Here is a 21,165-nt window from a genome sequence, read left to right as displayed (position 1 = left end):
AATGTGCAAACTGTCTCCTCACCCCCCCCCCCCTCCTCCTCCCTCACCCCCCCCCCCCCCCACCCTCAGTTCCCTTCACTCCTCTTTTCCTTTCTTTATATCTCAACTCTTCTTCTCCTCAGTTATTAAACTTATCGGTCAGGTCTCCACGGGTCGTACCATGTGCTCCAGCATGGAGGGTGAGGGAAGATTCTTTGACTGTTAGTGAGAAATAATCAAATAAAAACTGGATAAACATGTTCATATATTTCACGAGTCTCTAAACATCTTTCTTTAGAACCACGTCGTAAAACGCAGACAATTTTATAACATATTTATAACACTTGGAAAATTCAGTTGAAATCAGTTTAGAACTCGACGGCTGAACCGAGTGTTTCAACGCTGTGTGTTTTACTTAAAGAGACGACTTAGCGAGTGTGTGTGTGTGTGTGTGTGTGTGTGTGTGTGTGTGTGCGTCAATCCAAACACTATAAACCTGTAACAGTGACACTTCTGATCCCACACGGCCAACAAGGTGCTTCCTGTTTCCTTCTCGTCATCGTCCGAAAAAACCATCAAACAAGCAAACAATTTAATTTCAGTTACGTCTGAAATGTTATTTATAATAAAACCAAACTAGAATATGTAGTATTTTTTGGGGGGGGGTGATTGTTTGTTAAAAGAAATCGATTTAAGTATAAAAGTAATATAACCAACGAGTGCATTCATCTGAAATGGTCGGGTTTCTTTTCTTTGACTCTTCGTCATCAGTAGTTTTTACTTTTTTCAACAGAATCAAAATGAACCGACAAAGTGAAGCAAACGATCCCTAGCTTCGGTCTTGGATGGATTATCGGAGGAACGGGCAGCAGCTGATGATAAAATCTGTTTTGTGGAAGAATCTGAATCTCTGTATGAAAAACTGCAAAGCTGCTCACGCCCGAAATATCAGAGATAACAATTGAAAAAGTTCGACTGGAGCCGAAAGTCAAACTCAAGCTGAACAAAAGAGATTGAGTTCTGTCGTTCAGCGACGCAAGAATCAAACTCAGATATGATCTGCAATGACTTTCAGGTTTGTTTCCATTATTTCTTTCTCTTAATATTATAAACACCTCATATTAGGTCAGGAAACTCAAACCCAACAAACCAAACCCTCAGGATTCAAGCAGTGAATCTTTATCCATCGTCTCAGCTGCACGCGACTCAACACGTGACGAGCGACGGCCACTCAGCTCTGCTGCGGTGCAACTCCCCCTTCCCTTCCCACAATGCTCTGGTGTACTGTAGCTGATGCAGCTGACAGCGCCCAAATGCGTATTAGCGTGTGTGTGTCTGTGTGTGTCTGTGTGTGTGTGTGTGTTTGCTTGCTCGCCACCGTGGTGGGTGAATGAATCAACGAAGCGTGTGTGAAAACACGCCGTCTGGCCTCCTTCCCTCTCTCTCTCTCTCCCTCTCTCGCTGTATTCCAGCTCACAAACAAACTATGTGGCCGCTCAAACACACACACACACACACACCTACACACACACACACACACACACACACTTCTTGCCATGTACCGATGCTTGAATTAGCACCTTGTCCGTGCCAGACGAGCACACGTCCAGGCAGCGAGCCTGAGGAAGCTCGTGCTGCTAACAGGCACGGCCGTGAATTCATCAGAGGGAAAACGATTTAAACACGAGTTGAAAACAAAAGAACATTGCCACTGTATCCACACACACACAGACACACACACACACACACAAACACACACACACACACACTTCTCGTTCCTAAGCTCACAGGCAGGAAACTTGCTTTTGGATATTTCTTGACTTTCCTTCAGAATTTGAAAAAAATAAAACGGGTGATGAACAGACATAATTGGATTTTAGCTCGTATATTTTTTCGTCTTTTTCATTTTTTAAATAAAACCACCCCCCCCCCTCTTCTCTTTCTTTTGAACGTACAAAAACATGGTTCGATTGTACTCGTATCGCAGGAAACAACAGTGCAAACTCTTTGACAATCATCAGTAACAAGGAGCCTTGGCAAAACTCACACATACGGAACTTTAACAGTAAAAGTAAAACAAACTGAAATTATCTTTTTCTTAAAGGGACAAAAAAATAAAACGGAGATTAGGCGGTAAAAAGTTGTAGTCACGCAAATCGTAGTTTTTCTTTTTTATCTGCCACCAAAAATGGCCGACAAATCGCCAGCAGCTCAAAACGCTGCCGCTCGGAATTCAGCAGCATCTCTCCAGCGGCTGGTCGTTTAGTTTCCCAGCATGCACAGCAGGAGTCATGGTGAGGTGGGGGGGAGGGGGGGGTCATAAACCATGCCAATATACATATTCATATTAATTCCAGCCCCGTGACCTTGTTGACCCCCACGCTTCTCATCCGGGCGACCACATGAAATAAAGCAAAAACAATAAGAGCACTGGGCTCTGTACAATCTCTCTCTACCTCCACTGCCCCCCCGACGCTTTACCACGCTTACATTCAAGATCAAAAACCACAGTGTTACTGGAGTACTAACCCCCCCCCCCACCCAACCCCCCCCAGGGAATGTCTGATTGATTATGGTAAGAGAAATGGCCTCAGTGACGGTAACACACGTAAACACATAAAAAAATAAAGGCTTAAACTATCAGGTCTGGAAAGGTTGCAGAGGGAGGAGGAGGAGTGGGGGAGCTGGGGGGGGGGGAGGGGGGGGTCTTCCCTCTGCAACCTTTCTTTCTCTGTTGTCTTTCCATCTCTCTCCACCCGAACAGGAAGGAGGAACAACCCGACAGCGTTGGAGAAAGATGGAAAAGAGGAGAAAACAAAAGAAGGAAAGCAGAACAAAAAGACCAAAAGAGAGAAAGTAGAGACACGCCCCCAAACACATGGCGGCTCAGGGAGGAGCCACCGTTCTCTACCCATCGCCCCCCCCCCCCCCCATCAATCTGTCCATCTGTCTGTCCGTTCACTCACTCAAAACAAAGTGCTGCCATCTCCCACCGCCCCGTGGAGGGCGTCTGCTGCCGTGGCTCCGCCTCCCGACTCATGACTGTTGGCGGCCGCCGCTGCCGCCGCCGCCGCCACGGCCTCCAGGGAGGCGGGGTCAAAGCCCTGCTCCGCCCCCAGCCCGTCGGCCTCCATCTTCACGCTGTCGGCCAGGAAGGCGGAGTAGGCGTCGCTGTCGGCCATCAGCAGCTTCAGCTTGGGGATCCAGCTCTTGCGGACGACGCGGCGAGCGTTGGTGCACATGTCGGCCGCGATGGCGTTCATCTCGCTCTCCTTGAAGCTCGGCGCAAAGTTCTGGCAGTAAACTGCAGGAAGAGAGAGAGGTGGAAAAAGAGAGAGAGAGAGAGAGGAGGTTAAAAACACACAAACTGCACAACCACAGTCTTTGATGTTAAGTGTTCACACGCGTCGGACTCACACTTGACGGCGTGCAGGACCCGGTTGTCGAGCGGTTTACGACTCGGGTCGTTGGTTGAAGAGCGGATTCCTGTTCCACAGCTGTTTGCCAGAGTGCTCCTGAGCAAGAGAGAGAAAACACAACCATCAACGTCAACTTTCAACGCTACTAAAATACATTCAGGTGTTTTGTTTAAACATCACGTGTTAATAATTATCAGCGATACACAGAAATCCAAATAAATGTTAATAAATTGTGTACAAGGCAAAAATCCACCGAGGTTAAGATGCCGACTGTTGAGCTTTTAAATATCACCACTGAAAATAAAATCCTCTTGGCAGCTTGGGTTTCCTTCCTGCTGCTGCTCTGGTTCCATCACACTGACCTGTCGAAGAACGCCGCCAGCAGGCGCCGCAGCAGCACCTTGTGGCGGGTGCCGGCGCTGACGTGGCAGTTCATGAGCTGCGCCCGCGAGATGAACACGGACGTGCCGCTCACCAGCTCCAGCTTCTCCGCCGGGTCGCCCTCCTCGTACAGCTTGGGGTGGCAGCGGTTGCCGATCTGGCTGATGAGCTCGGCCGGCAGCGACGCCAGGTCCTGCCGAGAGCGTGCCCCCCGGCCCCCCCGGCCGCCGCCCGAGTCGGGCGCCTGGTCCGGCAGCGCCTCCACCCGCTCCCCGACCACTGAGGAGGAACCAGAGCATGAGATTAGAGGTGTCACGATACCAAAAATTCAGTAGTCGGTGCCAATACCAGTAAAATAACACGATTCTCGATGCCGGTTTCGATACCACGGCAAAAAAAAAGTGCATTATTTGGATGTTGTTAATGTCATATACGGTAATTCAATGTGCTTGCGCTGCGCATATACTGAGGGTTATACGGTAGTTGCGGTCGCATGTGAGTGACGCTTTGTTGTGAGACACGTTATGCATTAAATGATACATCTGCCTCACGCCGGGTTTACACCGGACGCCAAAGCGACGCCAAAGCGACTCGTCAGCGCAGCACCAAGCCTTAAATAACAGCTGGCTCCCGTCCACTCCCATGCGCCGCTTCAGCTTCCGGTGTAAACAACCATGTGCCGGCGCGCTAGGGATGAGCGCGGAGCGGCGGCGTTGCTTCCGTGTCCGGTGTAAACCCGGCGTCAAACGCAAAATACTTCCATACACGACTCTTTGTGCCTTCGAGTCAAGTCGAGGTGGGGCGAACGCTGCAGCCGCAGTTGCCGTCTTGGTTTTCAGAATGTAAACGTCGACTGGCGCAGCACCGATGCTAATGCTAAGCTGCTAACAGCTGCTGGCATCGAAGCTGACGGTGCCTACGGTACTTCAAAAACTTGGGCATCGGCATCGTTTTGTTATGTTAGTATCGAAAGGTATCGTAGGTATCGGTTCTCGTGACATCCCTACATGAGATGAGCTCTGACGTCGTGAATCAAGATGGACGACACGACGGCGCCCACAAGTGAAGCCGAATCCTCTGGAGCTCCCCCTGGTGGACGGCTTCAGCACCAGGGCAGAACCCGGATCTCAAATAATTTACTGTGGTGAATGGGGACTCGCATCATTCAGCCTTGTGCTCAGAACAGTTTCACACCGTTATTTACTTGATGTGTTCGGCGTCGGTCTCCTACGTGGGCGATGACGTCGACCCCAGGGGCATGCTGGGATATTTAACGCCATCTTGGTTTTTTTTGTTTTGATGCTAAATAAACGGAGCACCACTTGTGTTTCCGATTTGATGGAAGTTGAGTTTAATCGCAAATTCCACAATTCATATTGGTACAGTGGGAAGTGGACGTGCGTCATCGATCTTTATTAATATTCCATGTTTGATCCCCAGCTGTTTTATCAACGAGTTTCCAAATATTATGACTGAGGCCGTGTTCTGTTCAATTAGCAGATTTTAGATTTCAAATTAGATTTGTCATGAATCCACATGTTGATGATGAAACTGATTAATAACTGAAATAATAACTACGCTCTGATGAACGGCCTGGAGGTTCTAAAGTGAGTGGATCAGTTCTGAGTGTTTGATGGATTCCAACACTTTGCCTCCATTCATGCATTCAACTCCTTTGCTGTGTATTTCCCCAGCTTGTTGTTATGACAACATGGAGGTCAAACTCTGATCATTCAGTTTCAGTTCCCCCCCCCCCCCCCAAGACCTGGAACTTTGTGACTAAAAGAAAAACTCTGAGTTCGTCTGAAGTGTGAAAACTAGGGCTGGGCAAGTTAACTCGTTTCAATCGAGTTAACTCAAGTGATGAGTTAACTCGATTAATTATTTTATCTCCCATTCACTCAGGTTTGATTATTTATTGTTTTATTGTGAAAGTCAGGCTTTTATTTTGTGACAGTCTGTTGCTGACTGCTGCGGAACAGGAAAAAAGAAAACAATTGGCGGATTAAACAATCGAGTTAACGCATCACTTGAGTTAACTCGATTGAAACGAGTTAACTTGCCCAGCCCTAGTGAAAACACTCGTTTGGAAAGTCCAGACAATAGAAGAAGAGAGAAGAAGAAGAGGAAGCAGCTGCAGACTTCCCCTCCTACGATATCATGTTTGAACGATGAGAAGCAGAATCGACTTTAAGCGTTTCCCGTGTTTTCAACATGAGACGTTTGGACAAACAACACGACAACGAGACTTGAGACAGACACTTCCAGATTCACACGAACACACAAAGACCTGGAGGTGAACTCACACACTTTGGATCAGAACTCACCCGCTGCCCCGGCGTTCAGCATGCTGTACATGGTGTACATGTTGCAGATCTGCCTGTACTGCTCTTCGGCGCTCTCGTCCGCCACGTCGTCCTCCTCCTCGTCGTCGTGGTAACTGATTGGCGAGTCGCTGGTGTACATGCTCAGCGTGCCCGGGCTCGTGCCCTCGGGGGTGCCACCGTTGGTGTGGTTGCTGTGGTTATTGTGGTTGCTGTGGTTATTGTTGTTATGGTTGCTGTTGAGTCCGGCTCCTCCCACTGGAGTGGTGCCGCCGCCCATCATCACAGCGTTGCCGGGTGCAGGTCCACGACCAGAGGCATCCTGGGTAGTGTTGTTCGAAGAGGAGGAGGAGGAAGAGGAGGAAGAATAGCGTGCAGCCTTCCTCATTCCGCCGCCCCCTCCAGACCCTCCGACCCCGTCCCGGTTGCCCCCCTCCCACAGCCGCTTGGCCACGGGGGTGCAGACCACCGAGTAGGGGGAGCCCTCCTGCTGAGAGGAGAGAGTGACCCGTTAGTGACGTCACATGACTGGAACGTCATCGTCATGTGACAATAAATCAGGTTTTATTTTTACTTCAACACCGAGCGCTCATTAATACAGACCAGGGGTTTTCAACCGGGGGTCCGCGGCCCCTTGGTGGTCCGCGACAGCATTGCAAGGGGGGCGCAAAATTTGCTTTGATATTTCGACACATTTCCATATTACTCTTGAATATCGTGGAAAATATATATAATAAGAAAAGTATAATATAAAGATGCTGGTGATCATGAGGTTAAACTTCAGTAGGCCTCAATTGTTTGTGTGATATTGTATGATTATCATTTGTGACATATTCTGCATCACTTTGTCATCTTCCCTCTTCAGTTGTAGCCCCAGTTTATGTTTATTGTTATTGATCACCGTTACTTTAACGTTCTCTCAACATGTCAGCTACATGTCTGTACATTTAAGTCATGAACGTTATATATTGATGTTCATACGGTTCTGAGATGCAGTACAACTCGCTCTGCTTCAGCTAAACGACTCGTTCCTCCTTCACTGCTAAACACTCATCAACATCACGACTGTTTGCTGTCCTAGCTCCTAAATGGTGGAATGAGCTCCCACTCGACATCCGGACATCTGAAAGTTTACACATCTTCCGCCGAAAACTAAAAACACACCTCTTCCGACTGTACCTTGAATAAAAAAAATTTAAAAAAAAAACTAACCACTTTTGAAACTAACTCTTTAGTAGCACTTAAATGCACTTACTTATAGCACTTTGTAGTTTTGCTTTATTTCGAAGAAATTGTACTGTCTTGATTCTTGTTGTTCTTGGTTTGTACCCTCGAGGTTGAATGCACTTATTGTAAGTCGCTTTGGATAAAAGCGTCAGCTAAATGAAATGTAATGTAACTGCATTTTTATTTTGTTTCCAATTCTTAAGCACTGAAAATCAACCGTTTTTGTTGTTTTTAAAACAGATTTTTCAAGATTTGTTTGAGGTTTTTAAATAAAACCAACATGGAAACAACCAAATGTTAAAACTTCCTTCTATCCACATGCACACGCACACACGTAGGCACATCAGTGGGCCGCGGATTACTTTCTAGTCAGAACCAGAACCAGTTGAAAGCCCCTGATATAGACGATGAAAACACACACAAACCACACTTATCTGTATTAAGGCTCTTTGTGCCACCTCCACTGAAAGCTTATATAAAGTGTTTGACTGTAAACAATGTAAATGGTGACCTCATTCATAATTTATGTCACCTGGTCTGTGGTATATTTCAGAAAAGACTTCCAAGTTATGATTCGTCCAAAAGCTTTTCAGTCACTGTTAAAGGAAGTGATTTTTTTTATAGCTCTCTTTGAAAGTCTTTAAAATGTCAAACTCAAAGAAACGCCTCCTCAGGATTCCCTTCTTCAAATGCCGTCAGTGATTGACACCAAACACCAGGTGGCGCTAGTGAGAGCGGCCGAGCAAGCGGGTACCTGCTGCGGGTGGGGGGTGCTCTGAGGAGTGGTGGACGTCTGTTCTGTCTTTACCTTGGACACCAGGGGGAGGGGCGTGAGACACGAGGACGGCCGCCCTGTGGCCGCGGCGACAGCACCCCCCCCCACTGTTTGAGTGACAGGGCTCTGAGGCTCGGAGGGCGGGGTCTCCTCAGTGTGGAGACCCTGGGAGTCGCAGCTCGGAGACGAGACCTGGAGACGGGTGAGAAGAGAGAAGGTCATGACCCCACTTCCTGAGTAGAGTTCGTACGTTTCCACCGTGAAGAAGTGTGTCGGGAATCAAGATGGCCGACGTGTCTCCGCCTCCTCCGTCAGTCCATCAGTTTGACCAGTAGCAGCCTCAGCTGTCAATCGTGACCTTTCACCCCATTTTACATCATAAAATAACTTATCAAAATCAAGCTTATTAGCAACATGAAAACTTGAACATACATTAGTGTGATATGAACGAACCACAATGACAGAAACAGAGAAAAAAATCATTTAACGTGCACTTTGACTTGAGTTTGGTCCAAGTCCAAAAATATGCTAACGTGGAGGAGGCCGTTTATTAACCTAAAACTAGGGTTGCGAAATTCCGGGAATATTCAAACTGGGAAACTTTCCATGGGAATTACCGGGAATTAACGGGAATTAACGAGAATATACGGGAATATACGGGAATAAAATGGAAATGTTGTGGGTAATTTATACTAACTGTATTTACCTTGTCATATACAGACATAAATATAAACATTTTGTTGTGTCATAGGCTGATTTGAGTCCTGAGGAAACTTTGGGCACTTGACTATATGCTTCTGCATCGTTGTGTCATTCTTAACATAGGTCTTTGCACAGTATTTGCAAATGTACACAGCCTTTCCTTCTACATTGGATGGGGTGAAATGTCTCCACACATGAGAGAGTGCACGTGGCATTGTTCTGTAGAATAAGATGAGAAAAAAGTTTGTAAAAAAACACTAATGCAATGCCAGAGATATAAATAGTTAGCCAAACAATTGGAATCGTCTGTAAACATATTTTACAATTGATGGATAAATGAATGGAAATAGGCTAGATGAACAGATGAACAATCCTCAATCAGCATGCTAATATATTTTCCCCAGTGATATCATCGAAATTTACCGGAAACTTTCCGCCCCTTTGCAACCCTACCTATAACACATCCAACCACCAGGGGGCTATCCTATCAAGTTGCCCAAATTCCTCAGTAGCTTGAAACAAAAGCAGCAGATGGAGTTGAAAACATGTCATGTGATTGAGAGTTGACTTTTCCTATTGACGGCTTCAACATGATTTTAGCGTAACTAGCAGCTATGACATCATCACTGAGCTCAGCTGGTTTCTGTTGTTCTGAGCTCGGATCCAGTTTCAGGTGTTTCTCCAGTTCTGCTGAGAACTGATCGTCTTCCTGGAAAATCTCACAACTAAAGCAGAAAGTGCCGGCGTTGTGCTGAGTGGACACCGGCACCAGCAGGGGGGGGGGCACTCCACACCGTCGGGTGCCAGGTTTTATTCTTACATCTACTGTGTGTCCGGGCGTTTCAAAGTGAACATTCAAGGAAATCAGTTTTCCGCGTTAATATGCAGATTTATGCAGCGAGTCACTCGGGATCGAATCAGATCCACACACACAGGTCACCTCTCAGTGAGATGACACCAGGCCTCATGCATCACACACAACTCCAATAACTCCATGATTACAATTTGCAGGATTATAAAAACGCAGAGAAACCGGTTGTATAAAATTTCAACATCTGGATTCATCTGATAAAGTCTTAAATCATTGTCCATTAAAGCTTCATTCACAAGTTACCTTGAGGAAGAACTCGGTGCCTTTCTCCATGATCTGTTGGATCTGCAGGAAGCCGGCGGTGTACATGAGCAGGAACTGGTCTCCCACGTTCATGCTGAGGCGTCCCGTGTAGCAGAAGGCCAGGATCTGCTGGAAGCTCTGCGGCTGCACGGCCGGCGGCAGCTCCACCACCGAGCTCTTCCCACCGGCGTTGAACAGATCTCTGAAGTAGGAGCTGCTGGCGGCCAGAACCGCTCGGTGGGCCTGAGGGGGGAACAGCAGGAAGATGTAAGATGAAGATTAAAATACATTTATTTGTCCCAAACACATGCACAGACATGCACAAGCACACTCATGGAAGGAGGGAAATGTAACCTCTGCTTTTAACCCATCTGGTGCAGGACACACAGAGCAGTGAGCAGCCATGTACGGCGCCCGGGGAGCAGATGTTGGAGGAGTAAGGTGCCTTGCTCAGGGGCACTAGACAGGGTAGGGAGAATCCTCTTGGATTTTTGGACAGATCAATCCAGGTTCGTCTTTTTGTTGTTTCTCCGTGGAGTCGAACCAGAGTCGAACCAGAGACCTTTTCTGCCCATAGTCCAGATTTATTGGGCTGGATTTATATTTAAATTTGGCAATGATTGCCAGGATGTTGTTATCAAACCCTCACGACAAATAAATGTAAGTGAGGTTTGATATTTCATTTTTATTATGAATAAACAGAAAACAGCAACTATAAAAAACTTGGAAATCTTTTCTGCATTTTTTTATTCAGTAAAATAAAAGTCCTCTTCCAGCCAGACACACATGAGGATCTGATTCGTCTGTGAACGGCTCACATCGGCCGATTCTTATCAACCAAACAATAAATCGCTCAAGATAAAGTATGAACCCGTGACATCACCCAGTTTGTGAGTCTGAAGCCTCCAGTTTGACATTTAGTCCTGCACCATCTGGTTTTTTGAAACCAGAAGGAGCAGGTGGTGCTTTATGGTTTATTTGACTCTGAACGGGATCATAATTTACAAACTGAACATCGTGCTATATTGAAGAAGACTTGACGCGAGAGATTGAGACCATAAACTCCTCGTGAAAGTGTTTACTGACGTTATAAATCAAGGGAGAAGTCGAGTCATTTTCTCTTCTATAGAAACTGACTTCTTCAGAACCAGCAGTAACACTCTGCTGTTCAGAGAACAAGCATCAGACTCTTCAGCTTCAGCTTCACGTGGTCGACCTGCTGTCTACGACCATCGTTATATACAGTCAGTGGTCGGGCTCCAGGTATCAGGGTGTCAAAGGTCAAACAGGAAGATTGGCTTCGTCTCATCAAACCCACAAATGTTTACAGTAATCTCACTTTGCTGGAGTTTTTTCCAACTCGTGTTAAAAGAGATAATCTATATTTTGAAATACTGACCACAACACAAACTGTACCAATCTGTAAAGGAATCATTTCCTCATATGAAATACGACAAGTTCTTGGCCTTGGCCGTACAAAGTGAAAGTGTATTGAACAGATCCAGAGATTTATGGCTCCAGTGAGAGCCGTGGCCAGATGGAGCTCAGGAAATCTATTAGAAATCATTTAATGCACAACTCTGGTTGTTTTTCACCTGGGCAATATTTCCCCGTCTCGCCGATTGATTCTGAGCAAAATCTTATCAATATCTTCACTGTTGAACATCGGTCGGTGATACAGGACGAACCAACAATCAACCAAAATATAAAACACAAAGCATGTCCACAGATATTACAAGACGTTTATCATTTTTTTTTAATATAAATATGACATATTTATGACTTAATGAGTAGTATGTACAAGTATTCTTATTATTGTACTTTTATTTTGTTCATAGACATTTGATTCAGTTTTGTACATTTGTTATCATCATTATTTTTCTGTCTTTTATTACCAACTTTTCTTTATTTTTGCTACAACTGAGATTTTCACACATTTGTTCTAAAATATAATTTAGATTTCAAGACCCGTCTGCTTCCCGAGCTTTAAGCTTTCAAGGTAATGGTGTAGCCGTTTAGATAATGTTTAATTATTGAGATGATAATATGATCATTACTTATGCACAGTTCACATAAATAGATTTTTAGCCTCATTTTTTAGCCGTCAAAAGCCCCGGATCGGAGCCAAATCTGCGTTCAATCCACAGTTTTCTTTGCATTAAAACAAATCTACGATAACAGCAGCGAATCAGAGCGCAGGATGAGGTGATGATGGTTTAAACGGAACACAAGGCAGCAGGTCGTGTTGGGGGAACGGCTCAGTGACCTGAACCTGGCGTCAGCCGGTGAAATGACCAACAGGCCAAAGTCCCAGGAACAGTGTTTCTTCACCACCTCAGAGTAACTGGTGCAGTTATGAGGACTGTGATCACTCTGCACAGCTTCACAGTAAATTAAAGATTCTGAGCACAGAAGAGAAAACAGTAATAGAAAAAAAAACCTTCTGACCTTGAAGGCGTGTCCCTTGACGACCACGGAGACATCACAGTACAGACCCTGCAGCCGCTGCTCGTTCAAACACTCCAGGACGTTGTTGCCAAAGTTAGGGATCGCCATCTGCAGCGTCTGAGCCATTACGCTCTGCCCAGCACCACAGGGTCTGCAGGGGAAGACAAGAGGAGGAGAAGTTAGACCTGACAGAGGACTGGACGGAGGGAGGAAGGAGATCTGAGGGAAAGACGGCAGGGACATATAGAGAAAGGTAAGGAGGGGGGGGGGACAGAGAGACACTGGAGGGCTGATGCGGAGGTGAGGACACAATGAGGCAGCCGAGCAGGAGGAGGAGGAAACACGGTTACCAGCGAGAGATGAGACAAGGATAAAAGAAGGTCAAGAAGCTGTTTGGAAGACGGAGACAAGGAGGAGACGAGTAGGAGACGAGTAGGAGACGAGGAGGAGACGAGGAGGAGACGAGGAGGAGACGAGGAGGAGACGAGGAGGAGACGAGGAGGAGACGAGGAGGAGACGAGTAGGAGACGAGGAGGAGACGAGTAGGAGACGAGTAGGAGACGAGGAGGAGACGAGGAGGAGACGAGGAGGAGACGAGGAGGAGACGAGGAGGAGACGAGGAGGAGACGAGGAGGAGACGAGGAGGAGACGAGGAGGAGACGAGGAGGAGACGAGTAGGAGACGAGGAGGAGACGAGTAGGAGACGAGTAGGAGACGAGGAGGAGACGAGTAGGAGACGAGTAGGAGACGAGGAGGAAAGAGTCTTAAAATAAAGGAACAGGCTAAATAAAGTGTATGATGATTAATGGATTAAGTATTTGGTAAACAACTTTAATTCTAAACTCCAAATGAACTTGGAGTGAAAGAGAGTTTTCGGGGCCACCAGCGACGGTTATATAAGCCGTCTTTCTCTTTTTTTTTCAAATCCTTGTTTCATTACAATCTAATTCACAGTTAATAAACTGTTTTGTGGGTTTTGGCCTAGTTTGTTATTTCCTCTGTCAAAACACAGTCGCTTACATAACTCGTCTGTTCCACTCGTCCTCGTCACGATTCCAACGAGGAAGCCCGGGACGAGAGAAGTGGGGGAGCCGTCAAATTCGTGACAATAGAAATAAACAAAGGACAGATATACATCCCTCTAAACACGTCTTTGTCTCAGGAATGGAAGCGTCTCCGTCCTGTGGAGCCTTTATCTGTGATTATGCACGAACAATATGCAGGGGATAAATAGGGACGGGAATCGGCAGGAACCTCCCGATACGATACGATCACGATACTTAGGTGGCGATACGATATGTATTGCGATTCTGTAAGTATTGCGATTCGATATTACGATTTCCTGGGATTTCTTTTGGTTATTTTTTTTTTTTCAAATACTGGACCATGGAAAAATGTTGAATCATACCTTCAAATACAACACAGTCAAATTCACTTAGAGCTTTACAAGTTTTATTTCAAATATTAACATTAACTTAATAACTACCGGGCAGCGAATAGAGAAAATAAATAAAAATGTGCCCTATTATTGTATAGCCCCTGTTAACTGCACACAAACTGACAGATTAAGAAATGTAAGCCACTTAGGCTACTTTTAAACAATAAATAAAAGGTAAATTAAATACAATGAATAAAAGTTTACTTAAAATATAAACTTTGAAATAAACAAAAAGTAGGCTATTGTTGTTTGGATGTAGGCGATGCAAAGCTAGTGCTTGGGTATGTTTAGATTCTTGTGCAAAAACAAGAGCTGGTCAACATGCTCTGGGGTGATGTTGCCCCCCCCATATATCCCCCCCGGTATAAACCAATAAATATGTTTTTTTTTTAATTTTTAAAAAATCGATTTGGGAGGCAGCATGGTGATTTAAAATCGTCATACACAAGAATCGCGATTTGTAACTGAATCGATTTCCTCCCCCATCCCTAGGTATAAATCCTCTAATGCCAAGTATGACGGAGCAGAAGCAAACGGATGAGAACAGTCGGGACTACGCTGCTGAACAACTCCATCCAGGATCAGGATCCTGGTGACGGATGATGGAGGAACGTTCAGCCTCAGTTGGACCGGAGCTGGTCGGGGGGGGGGCTCCTCTGCTGCCAAAACAAACCACTACCAGAGAACAACATTATGCTGATGAGCTCGGCTGCTCCGCCGGGAGAGACACCAGCAGACGAGACCCAGCGAACGCTACATCACCTCTGGTTCTCCTCATGGACGCTGCAGCAGAAGCCCAGGGGTCACACAGGGGTCACAGCCGCAGAAATCTCCCCATCTTTTCACAACTTTGATCTGACAACACAACTCAACCCTGCAGACAAAAACTTCAGAGCAACTTTTATATTGTCTGCTTGACCCCAGCTGGGAGATGAGGCCGACTTTATGATAATGAGAAGAAACATTGTTGCGATGTCTCTTGAAGAACGGAACATGTCTAGAACTCGCTGCTCGGGTCACGACCGACTCACGGCTTGTGCTTAAGAGGCTTTTATTCTTCCTCTGCAAAATTCAGTTTATACAAATGAACAGCTGCCCTCGGCCTCGTGCCCACAAACTTAAGTTAAGAGATTATTCATTCAATGGTCCAAGCTGTGGTCTACGATTTAAGAAAAAATGGAATAGTAATGTTGCTGTATATTCAGTACGCTGCACCGCTCTGGCCACAAATCACTATTTGCATTTCCAATCCTTTCTTTCGTGTCAGATTCTGCTTCTTTTCACGACAGCGATCGAAGAACTGATGATAACTCTCTGAATGCTCAATGTGCCCGACTACTAAAACCAGTCGTAAGTCACTGCCCGGCAAACAACATGTCGTCGACCACAGCCGCTTATGAATGCAAACTGTTGGCTTCAAACCAAAACATCTCTATCACCCCCTGGTGGCTGTTTGCAGTAAGGGTCATAAACACAGCCACCTCAATGTTAGCAGACGGGACATAGAATGGGATGTCTAAAGGCCGGCGCATGCTTCTGCGTTTTCACGGGCCCGGAAGCGTAAGAGCCCTTCCGGGCCCCTTACGTGCTTACGTATCCCTTCTTACGTGCTTAAGTGAGTCGCCCAATTTCTCTAACTAGACGGCAAAGCTCCGCGAGCGTCACGTAGCCGGCAAGGCTGTGATTGGTCTGCTAACTACATCATTTCCGGAGTCGCATTTCCGGTTCTTGCCCGATAATACCGGCGGAAACCACGGAAGATTTAGAAGAACGAATATGGACCAGATAGAAGAGCACTTGGCAGAAGAGATCCGAAACTATGACCACTAGTATAACCCGTCACTGACCGGTGGATTTGTCCGCCAGAAAAATGACTATGACGAGCCGCCGTGGCGATGTAAATAAACGTCTCTTCTTCTTGCCACACACGAAGAAGAGCCGACTTCGACCAAAAACATTACTCCGCCTAGTGTTCTGGCGGGGAATTGCATGGCAACACGCGCAACGCTTGTAAAACCATGAATGACAATGAGTCCTGCGTCACAACTGCGTGAAAAGCCGCAGTCGCCGTTGCAGAAGCATGCGCCGGCCTTAACTCCACAGCTGGAAACAACAAACACAATCCACCAATAGCACAACCCGCAGTACGACTTATAAAACAAATCAAAAAAACTTTATTTCTGCTGCTACGAGAAGAATTCGGCCGACAAATGTCATTTATGTCTAGAACCAGACACTTTTCTTGTGTTGAACAAGACAAATGTAAACTTTGTTCTACACTGAGCCGGCGATGAGGTAAGCACTGTGGATTCCTCCACTTCCACAAAGCTCTGAGCCGGGCAGCAAACCTTGAACCTGTGTTGATCTGTGGGAGGTGGTGACAGCTTTACTGTTGTCTGAACAGCCAGGCATGACACATCATGAAAATCTCTCTTGTTGCAAAACCTCACATCCAGAACGCAGCACACACAAAGAAAACCACCCACTGTGTTCGAAGCTGGGAGACTTAGGTTTAAACTTCACCGAAGAAACAGTGGAGCTGATCCTGGGCCGACAATAAAAAGGAAAGTGGTTCTGATGGGAAGCTTCCAGATGTGAGGGTGTTACCAGGTCGTGCTACGCTAACCTAGGCTAGCCGAAAAATGTAAGTGAAAGTAGAATGGCACTCCGAGAGCAAATTCACCAGCAGTCACTTTAAATTCGATCCAGCCAAACTAAAGTTACTCTCACTTATAGATACACAACCACTAAACATGCCTAACATTTCTCATCATCTCTTGATTATTTCTTTAGAAATTCACAAAAAACACCCTCTCCCGCAATTTTAAATAAAGTGCGAAAACAATTCCCAAATGAGCGTACAAAAATCATTGGGTTACTCCCTGACCCCCACAGCATCCTTCTACTAAATTTGGTTTAAAAACCATCCAGCAGTTTATTAATAATCTTGCTAAGTTACAGAAGCATATGAAAACATAACTTCCTTGGCAGAAGTAAAAAAAAAAAGTCCTGAGCTCCTGCCTTACGCCCACGTGAGGGCAGCTCTGAGAATAGGGGGCCATTAAAATTTCATTGAAATTAATTTTTAAGCCGATAGCAATTAATTAATCTTTCTAATTTGCTGCACTGGGCTAATAGAGGCAATAACGCAGGTGCATTAACGACACCAGCGCTACACATTTCATTACAAGTGTTTCAATTTTAGTTTTGAATGTTGAAAACTCTGGACTATTTGACCGATGCACTTCTAGATGGACACAAAATCAATGAAATATTAATAGTGCAAATAATAAACCTCGGTGATCAGCAGAGTATTCTGCTCCACAGTGATCTGTATAATAACTGAGGACAGTTGATGTGATCTGAGAAACGTTCCCATCATATCAAAACACATCTGAGCTGCATCAACTACTGTCGAGTTGTCTCCAACTTATTATGTTAAAATCAATAATGTTCTGACATAACTAAGTCAGTGTTTGGTTGCCACTGTCCCTCGACACATTACTGAGCCTTAACAGTTTGTGTCGATGTCAACAAATCAATATACATCACATTAATGTAATATTAATTTAACTGAAGTGCATTTGGGCCACGTCCAGGTTTTGTTGACCTGCATAACTTCTACTTTAATGAATGCATCGGTATCTCAGTGATATGACGCGTTCTCTCCTCTCCTCTCAGATCCTCTGTGATACTGATGCTGGGTTTGACCTGCGCCACCGGCTGGGGGAAATAAAAAAGGCTCTAAAAATGCACGATGCACGCCGTCCGCTCTCCAGCACCTGCACGTCCCGTGGCGCCGAGCGAGAAATTGAACCGACAAGTGTCCCGGTGGAGCTGCTCGGCCGCTGATTGTTTCCAGGTGTGAACATGTGTGCAATCACATGAATAATAAGCAGCAGCACGATGTGAAGAAGATCGTCCGGAAATAACCACGTACCACGGACAGTAGATCGACCTAACAGTATGTAGCCGAGCTAGAACATCAGAGTCTTAAGTGACATAAATAATGTTGTAATTATGAGAATACCGTTGTGATTGAGATGAAACGTGTAATTTAACGAGAATTAATGAAAGAAAAACAAGATTTCGTTTTTTGAGGAAATAAGCAGCAGGAGGAACCTGCTCACGCCGGAGTTCCACTCACGCTTAACATCTATAACCAATGTCATTGTTTATCGATAAAATCTCTTTGAATATCACGACAACGAAACGAGGTCGACCACGTCCGAACACGTCCTCCTCCACGAGAGAGACAACTTCCTCCATGTCGGTGGATTAGACTAAAGTCCTGACACTGATGATAACGAGGAGCAGAAGAGACGAAATATGAATGAAGAGACCGACACTTAAGAATAACTGAACATGATGCTCCACATTCCTCATTTTGACGCAGGCGGCGTGCGGATCTCCGGATGTTCCCTCTCCAATACGACACCTAGCCTAGAATCACGACTTTTCGTTGTAGATCTTCACCCTGACGCCACAGAACTGGTCACAAGAGCAGAAACTGTCCCTGCGTGCTTGGGTCGCTTCAAGGTCAACTTCCCGTGTAAGGAGGAACAAAGACACGCTTTTCCATTAGGTCACAAACTATTTCTTCTACTTTTATTTTGTTGACGTGTTCAGTTATTGTACGTCTGTCCGACCTGGGAGAGGGGTCCTCACACGTGACTCGGGGGGTTTCTACGGGTTTCCACCTATAAACAGGTTTTATTTTGGTAGTTTCACTCTTGTTGAAGGTTAAGAACAGACGATGTCGCACCTTGTTAAGATCTCTGACAAATTCTGATTTATAGATAGATACTTATTCATCCCCGAAGGGACCTAAGCTTTTATTCTGAAGGACTTCACAACTCTGTTTAGCTTCAGTTATTCTTCTTTAAATCTGTATTAATATTTGACTTCTCACATATAATATGTCCATTAGCAGAAGATGTCGCGCCTTGTTAAGATCCCAGACAAATTCTGATTCATGAATATGGGCTGTACACCTAAGCTTTTATTCTGAAGGACTTCACAACTCTGTATAGCTGCAGTTATTCATCTTCAAATCTGTATTTATATTTGGCTTCTCACATATAATATGTCCATTAGCAGACACTTCTGTACAGTGACAGCTCTGTGGTAGTTCTGGTGCACTCGACTAATTCTAGACTAGTTCTTAGATTACTCTTGTGCTCCTGTGATGAACTGGTTTTGTGAAGATGTCTAACTCTCCCTCCGGATCAATGGAGTCCGTCTCTCCAGGAGCCGCGTGCCGGGTGTGACCTGAACACCGGGTCACGCGTGCACATCCTGCAGACGACCTCTTCCTCCTCAAAAGGTCAGCGAGGTCACAACAACTTCCAGGGAACATAAAGGCCGGGTTAATTCACACCACTTGACCTTTGCCCTTCAGTCCCCATGTGCCCCATTATGTGCTTTGACTCCAGCTTCACGGTGTTTGTCTGTGTGTGTCTCTCTCTCTGTGGGGGTCTTCGACAACTTTATTAGTTACACCCACAAACTTTGGGTTATTATTACACAGACTAACCAAGTCAACAGGAGCTTGTGACGTCAGCCCCCATCCATCACACCCCTGATCAGACTCGGTTTCCTGGTTCAGGGAGGTTAAGAGGTGGCCTTCTAGCAAGTAGCAAGCTAAAGCTAAGGCTAACCCAGTGGAAAACACGTCCTCGGTGCAAAGAAGTCGTAAACACACCTTTCTATCCGCTGAGCCGGGCTCCAGCGCTGGGTGACTTCAGGTCAAAGGGCATTTAAGGATAGAAACCACCGATATCCAGCGACACGCGTGGGCCCGGAGCAGCCAGGAGGAGGCTCGATGTAGCACCACCGGAGCTCCGAGTTCACAATAACCACGCGATTATTCTTTATAAGATTAATTAAAAACATCGATTTATGTGGGAAGCGGCCCAGGAGGAGGGGGAGAGGAGCCCGGGAGAAGCGGGAGAAGCAGCGGGGAAGCAGGGCCGGCGGAGCGGGCAGGGAGCTGTCGGTGCCCGGCCGAGTGCCAGCGCGATGCCCGGGAGGATTTTGGGAGTCCTCGGTTGGCCCGGGCCGGTGCGGAAGGAGGGAGGGAGGGAAGGAGGGAGGGAGAGAGGGAGGAGGGAGGAGAAGAGAAGGAGAGAGACCCGGTTTAACCCCCCAGCCAACCGCAGCACACACGCGGGGATCGTCCGGGGAACCAGGGGCTCGACACCCGCCAGAGAGAGACTCGGAACCGGATCAGATATCCGCCTCCCCCCGGTCCGTCCCCCGGTGTCTCCTCCGCGTCCTCCCCGGCTTCCCTCCTCCTCCCGCGGCCGAGCTGCAGCCACCGACTCGGGACACACACACACACGCGTTGCCCCCCCCCTTCCTCCTCCAAAATGTCGCTAGCGAATAAATTATTTAAATAAAAATCTAAACCAAAATTAAAATGTAAAACGAAGCCGCTCGGGCCGAGGGAATTATTATTTATTTTCCCCCGGAGCGGGGAGGAGGGTCTACAGGCTCCATCTTTAGCCGACATCAACAGGTCATCCCGGGACACGATGCGCTGCAACTGTGGGCGAGACGGATGAACCCGGCGTGGAGGGGAGGAGAGCCGGGGAGAGGAGGGGAGGAGAGCCGGGGAGAGGAGAACCGGGGAGAGGAGAGCCGGGGAGAGGAGAGCCAGGGTCCGGCTGCAAAACCTCTACCGACCGATCGATGGGTTAGAACCGGGACTTGTGCTTTTTTAACCCGGTTTGTTCGGTAGTTGTGGAAACTGCCTGGCTCCTGATTTAAAAAAAAGTAGTTTTATAGCGGGGGGTAAAGTTGAGGAATGCGGGAGGAGGAGGACTCGTCGGGGGGGAGGAGGAGGGAGTGGAGCCGGTGAAGTGGTTAAAGTTTGGTCTGTCCCCGGGAGCCCATCCCCCACCGCGGCCACCAGAACTTCACCACCTCCGGCCCCTTTAAAAAGAACCACAAAACACCCGCTTCCAGCCGGCACACACACCGAGACACCCCGCCGCAGCCCTGCACTCGAACCCCCGGTTCCACACGGGCTCCCCCCGCGGGCCCCCAGCTCCACCGACCCGGAGCCCGAACCCGAGCCCGGGCCGAGGTGCTCAGTGCCCGGGCCGCCAGCTCTACTCACCCCGCCGTGGGCTGTGGTGGTCCGCTGGAAAGTGCTTCAATGGAGGAGGAGGAGGAGGAGGAGAAGAAGTGCGAGCGGGTCTAGCGTGTCCCTCCGCTCACAGGAAGCAGCCATTCATCGTGACCGAGCACCGGGAACCAGCAGCCGGAGCTCAGACACCGACTCATGCACACACTGGACGCGGGCACGCACGCACACATGCAGGCGAGCAGGGAGAGCGCAGAGCCATCGAGGA

General features: G+C 47.0%; 1 protein-coding gene across 1 annotated transcript; it reads right to left on the bottom strand.

Moving 5' to 3' along the window:
* Positions 1 to 2,945: 2,945 nt before the first annotated feature.
* On the bottom strand, positions 2,946 to 21,109 carry nacc1b (nucleus accumbens associated 1, BEN and BTB (POZ) domain containing b). Its single transcript, XM_061088025.1, has 8 exons — positions 20,931 to 21,109; positions 12,370 to 12,520; positions 9,922 to 10,164; positions 8,139 to 8,297; positions 6,107 to 6,593; positions 3,761 to 4,058; positions 3,397 to 3,494; positions 2,946 to 3,283 (listed from the first exon to the last, which is right to left on the bottom strand). Exons 2-8 carry the CDS (start codon positions 12,493 to 12,495, stop codon positions 2,946 to 2,948), a joined length of 1,749 nt encoding a protein of 582 aa, XP_060944008.1. The 5' UTR covers positions 12,496 to 12,520; positions 20,931 to 21,109.
* Positions 21,110 to 21,165: the final 56 nt, after the last annotated feature.

Source organism: Limanda limanda, chromosome 2, assembly GCF_963576545.1.
Source record: "Limanda limanda chromosome 2, fLimLim1.1, whole genome shotgun sequence".
NCBI lineage: Eukaryota > Metazoa > Chordata > Actinopteri > Pleuronectiformes > Pleuronectidae > Limanda > Limanda limanda.
This window is presented reverse-complemented; position numbering and strand designations above follow the sequence as displayed.

What these genes read in the sequence shown, in the direction of transcription:
- nacc1b (XM_061088025.1), bottom strand. Translation starts at nt 12,495, where the DNA reads ATGGCTCAGACGCTGCAGATGGCGATCCCTAACTTTGGCAACAACGTC. An exon ending in GCACCGAGTTCTTCCTCAAG is followed by an intron (nt 8,298 to 9,921) that starts GTAACTTGTGAA and finishes ACCCGTCTCCAG; the next exon opens with GTCTCGTCTCCGAGCTGCGA. An exon ending in GCTGAACGCCGGGGCAGCGG is followed by an intron (nt 4,059 to 6,106) that starts GTGAGTTCTGAT and finishes GTTCCTCCTCAG; the next exon opens with TGGTCGGGGAGCGGGTGGAG.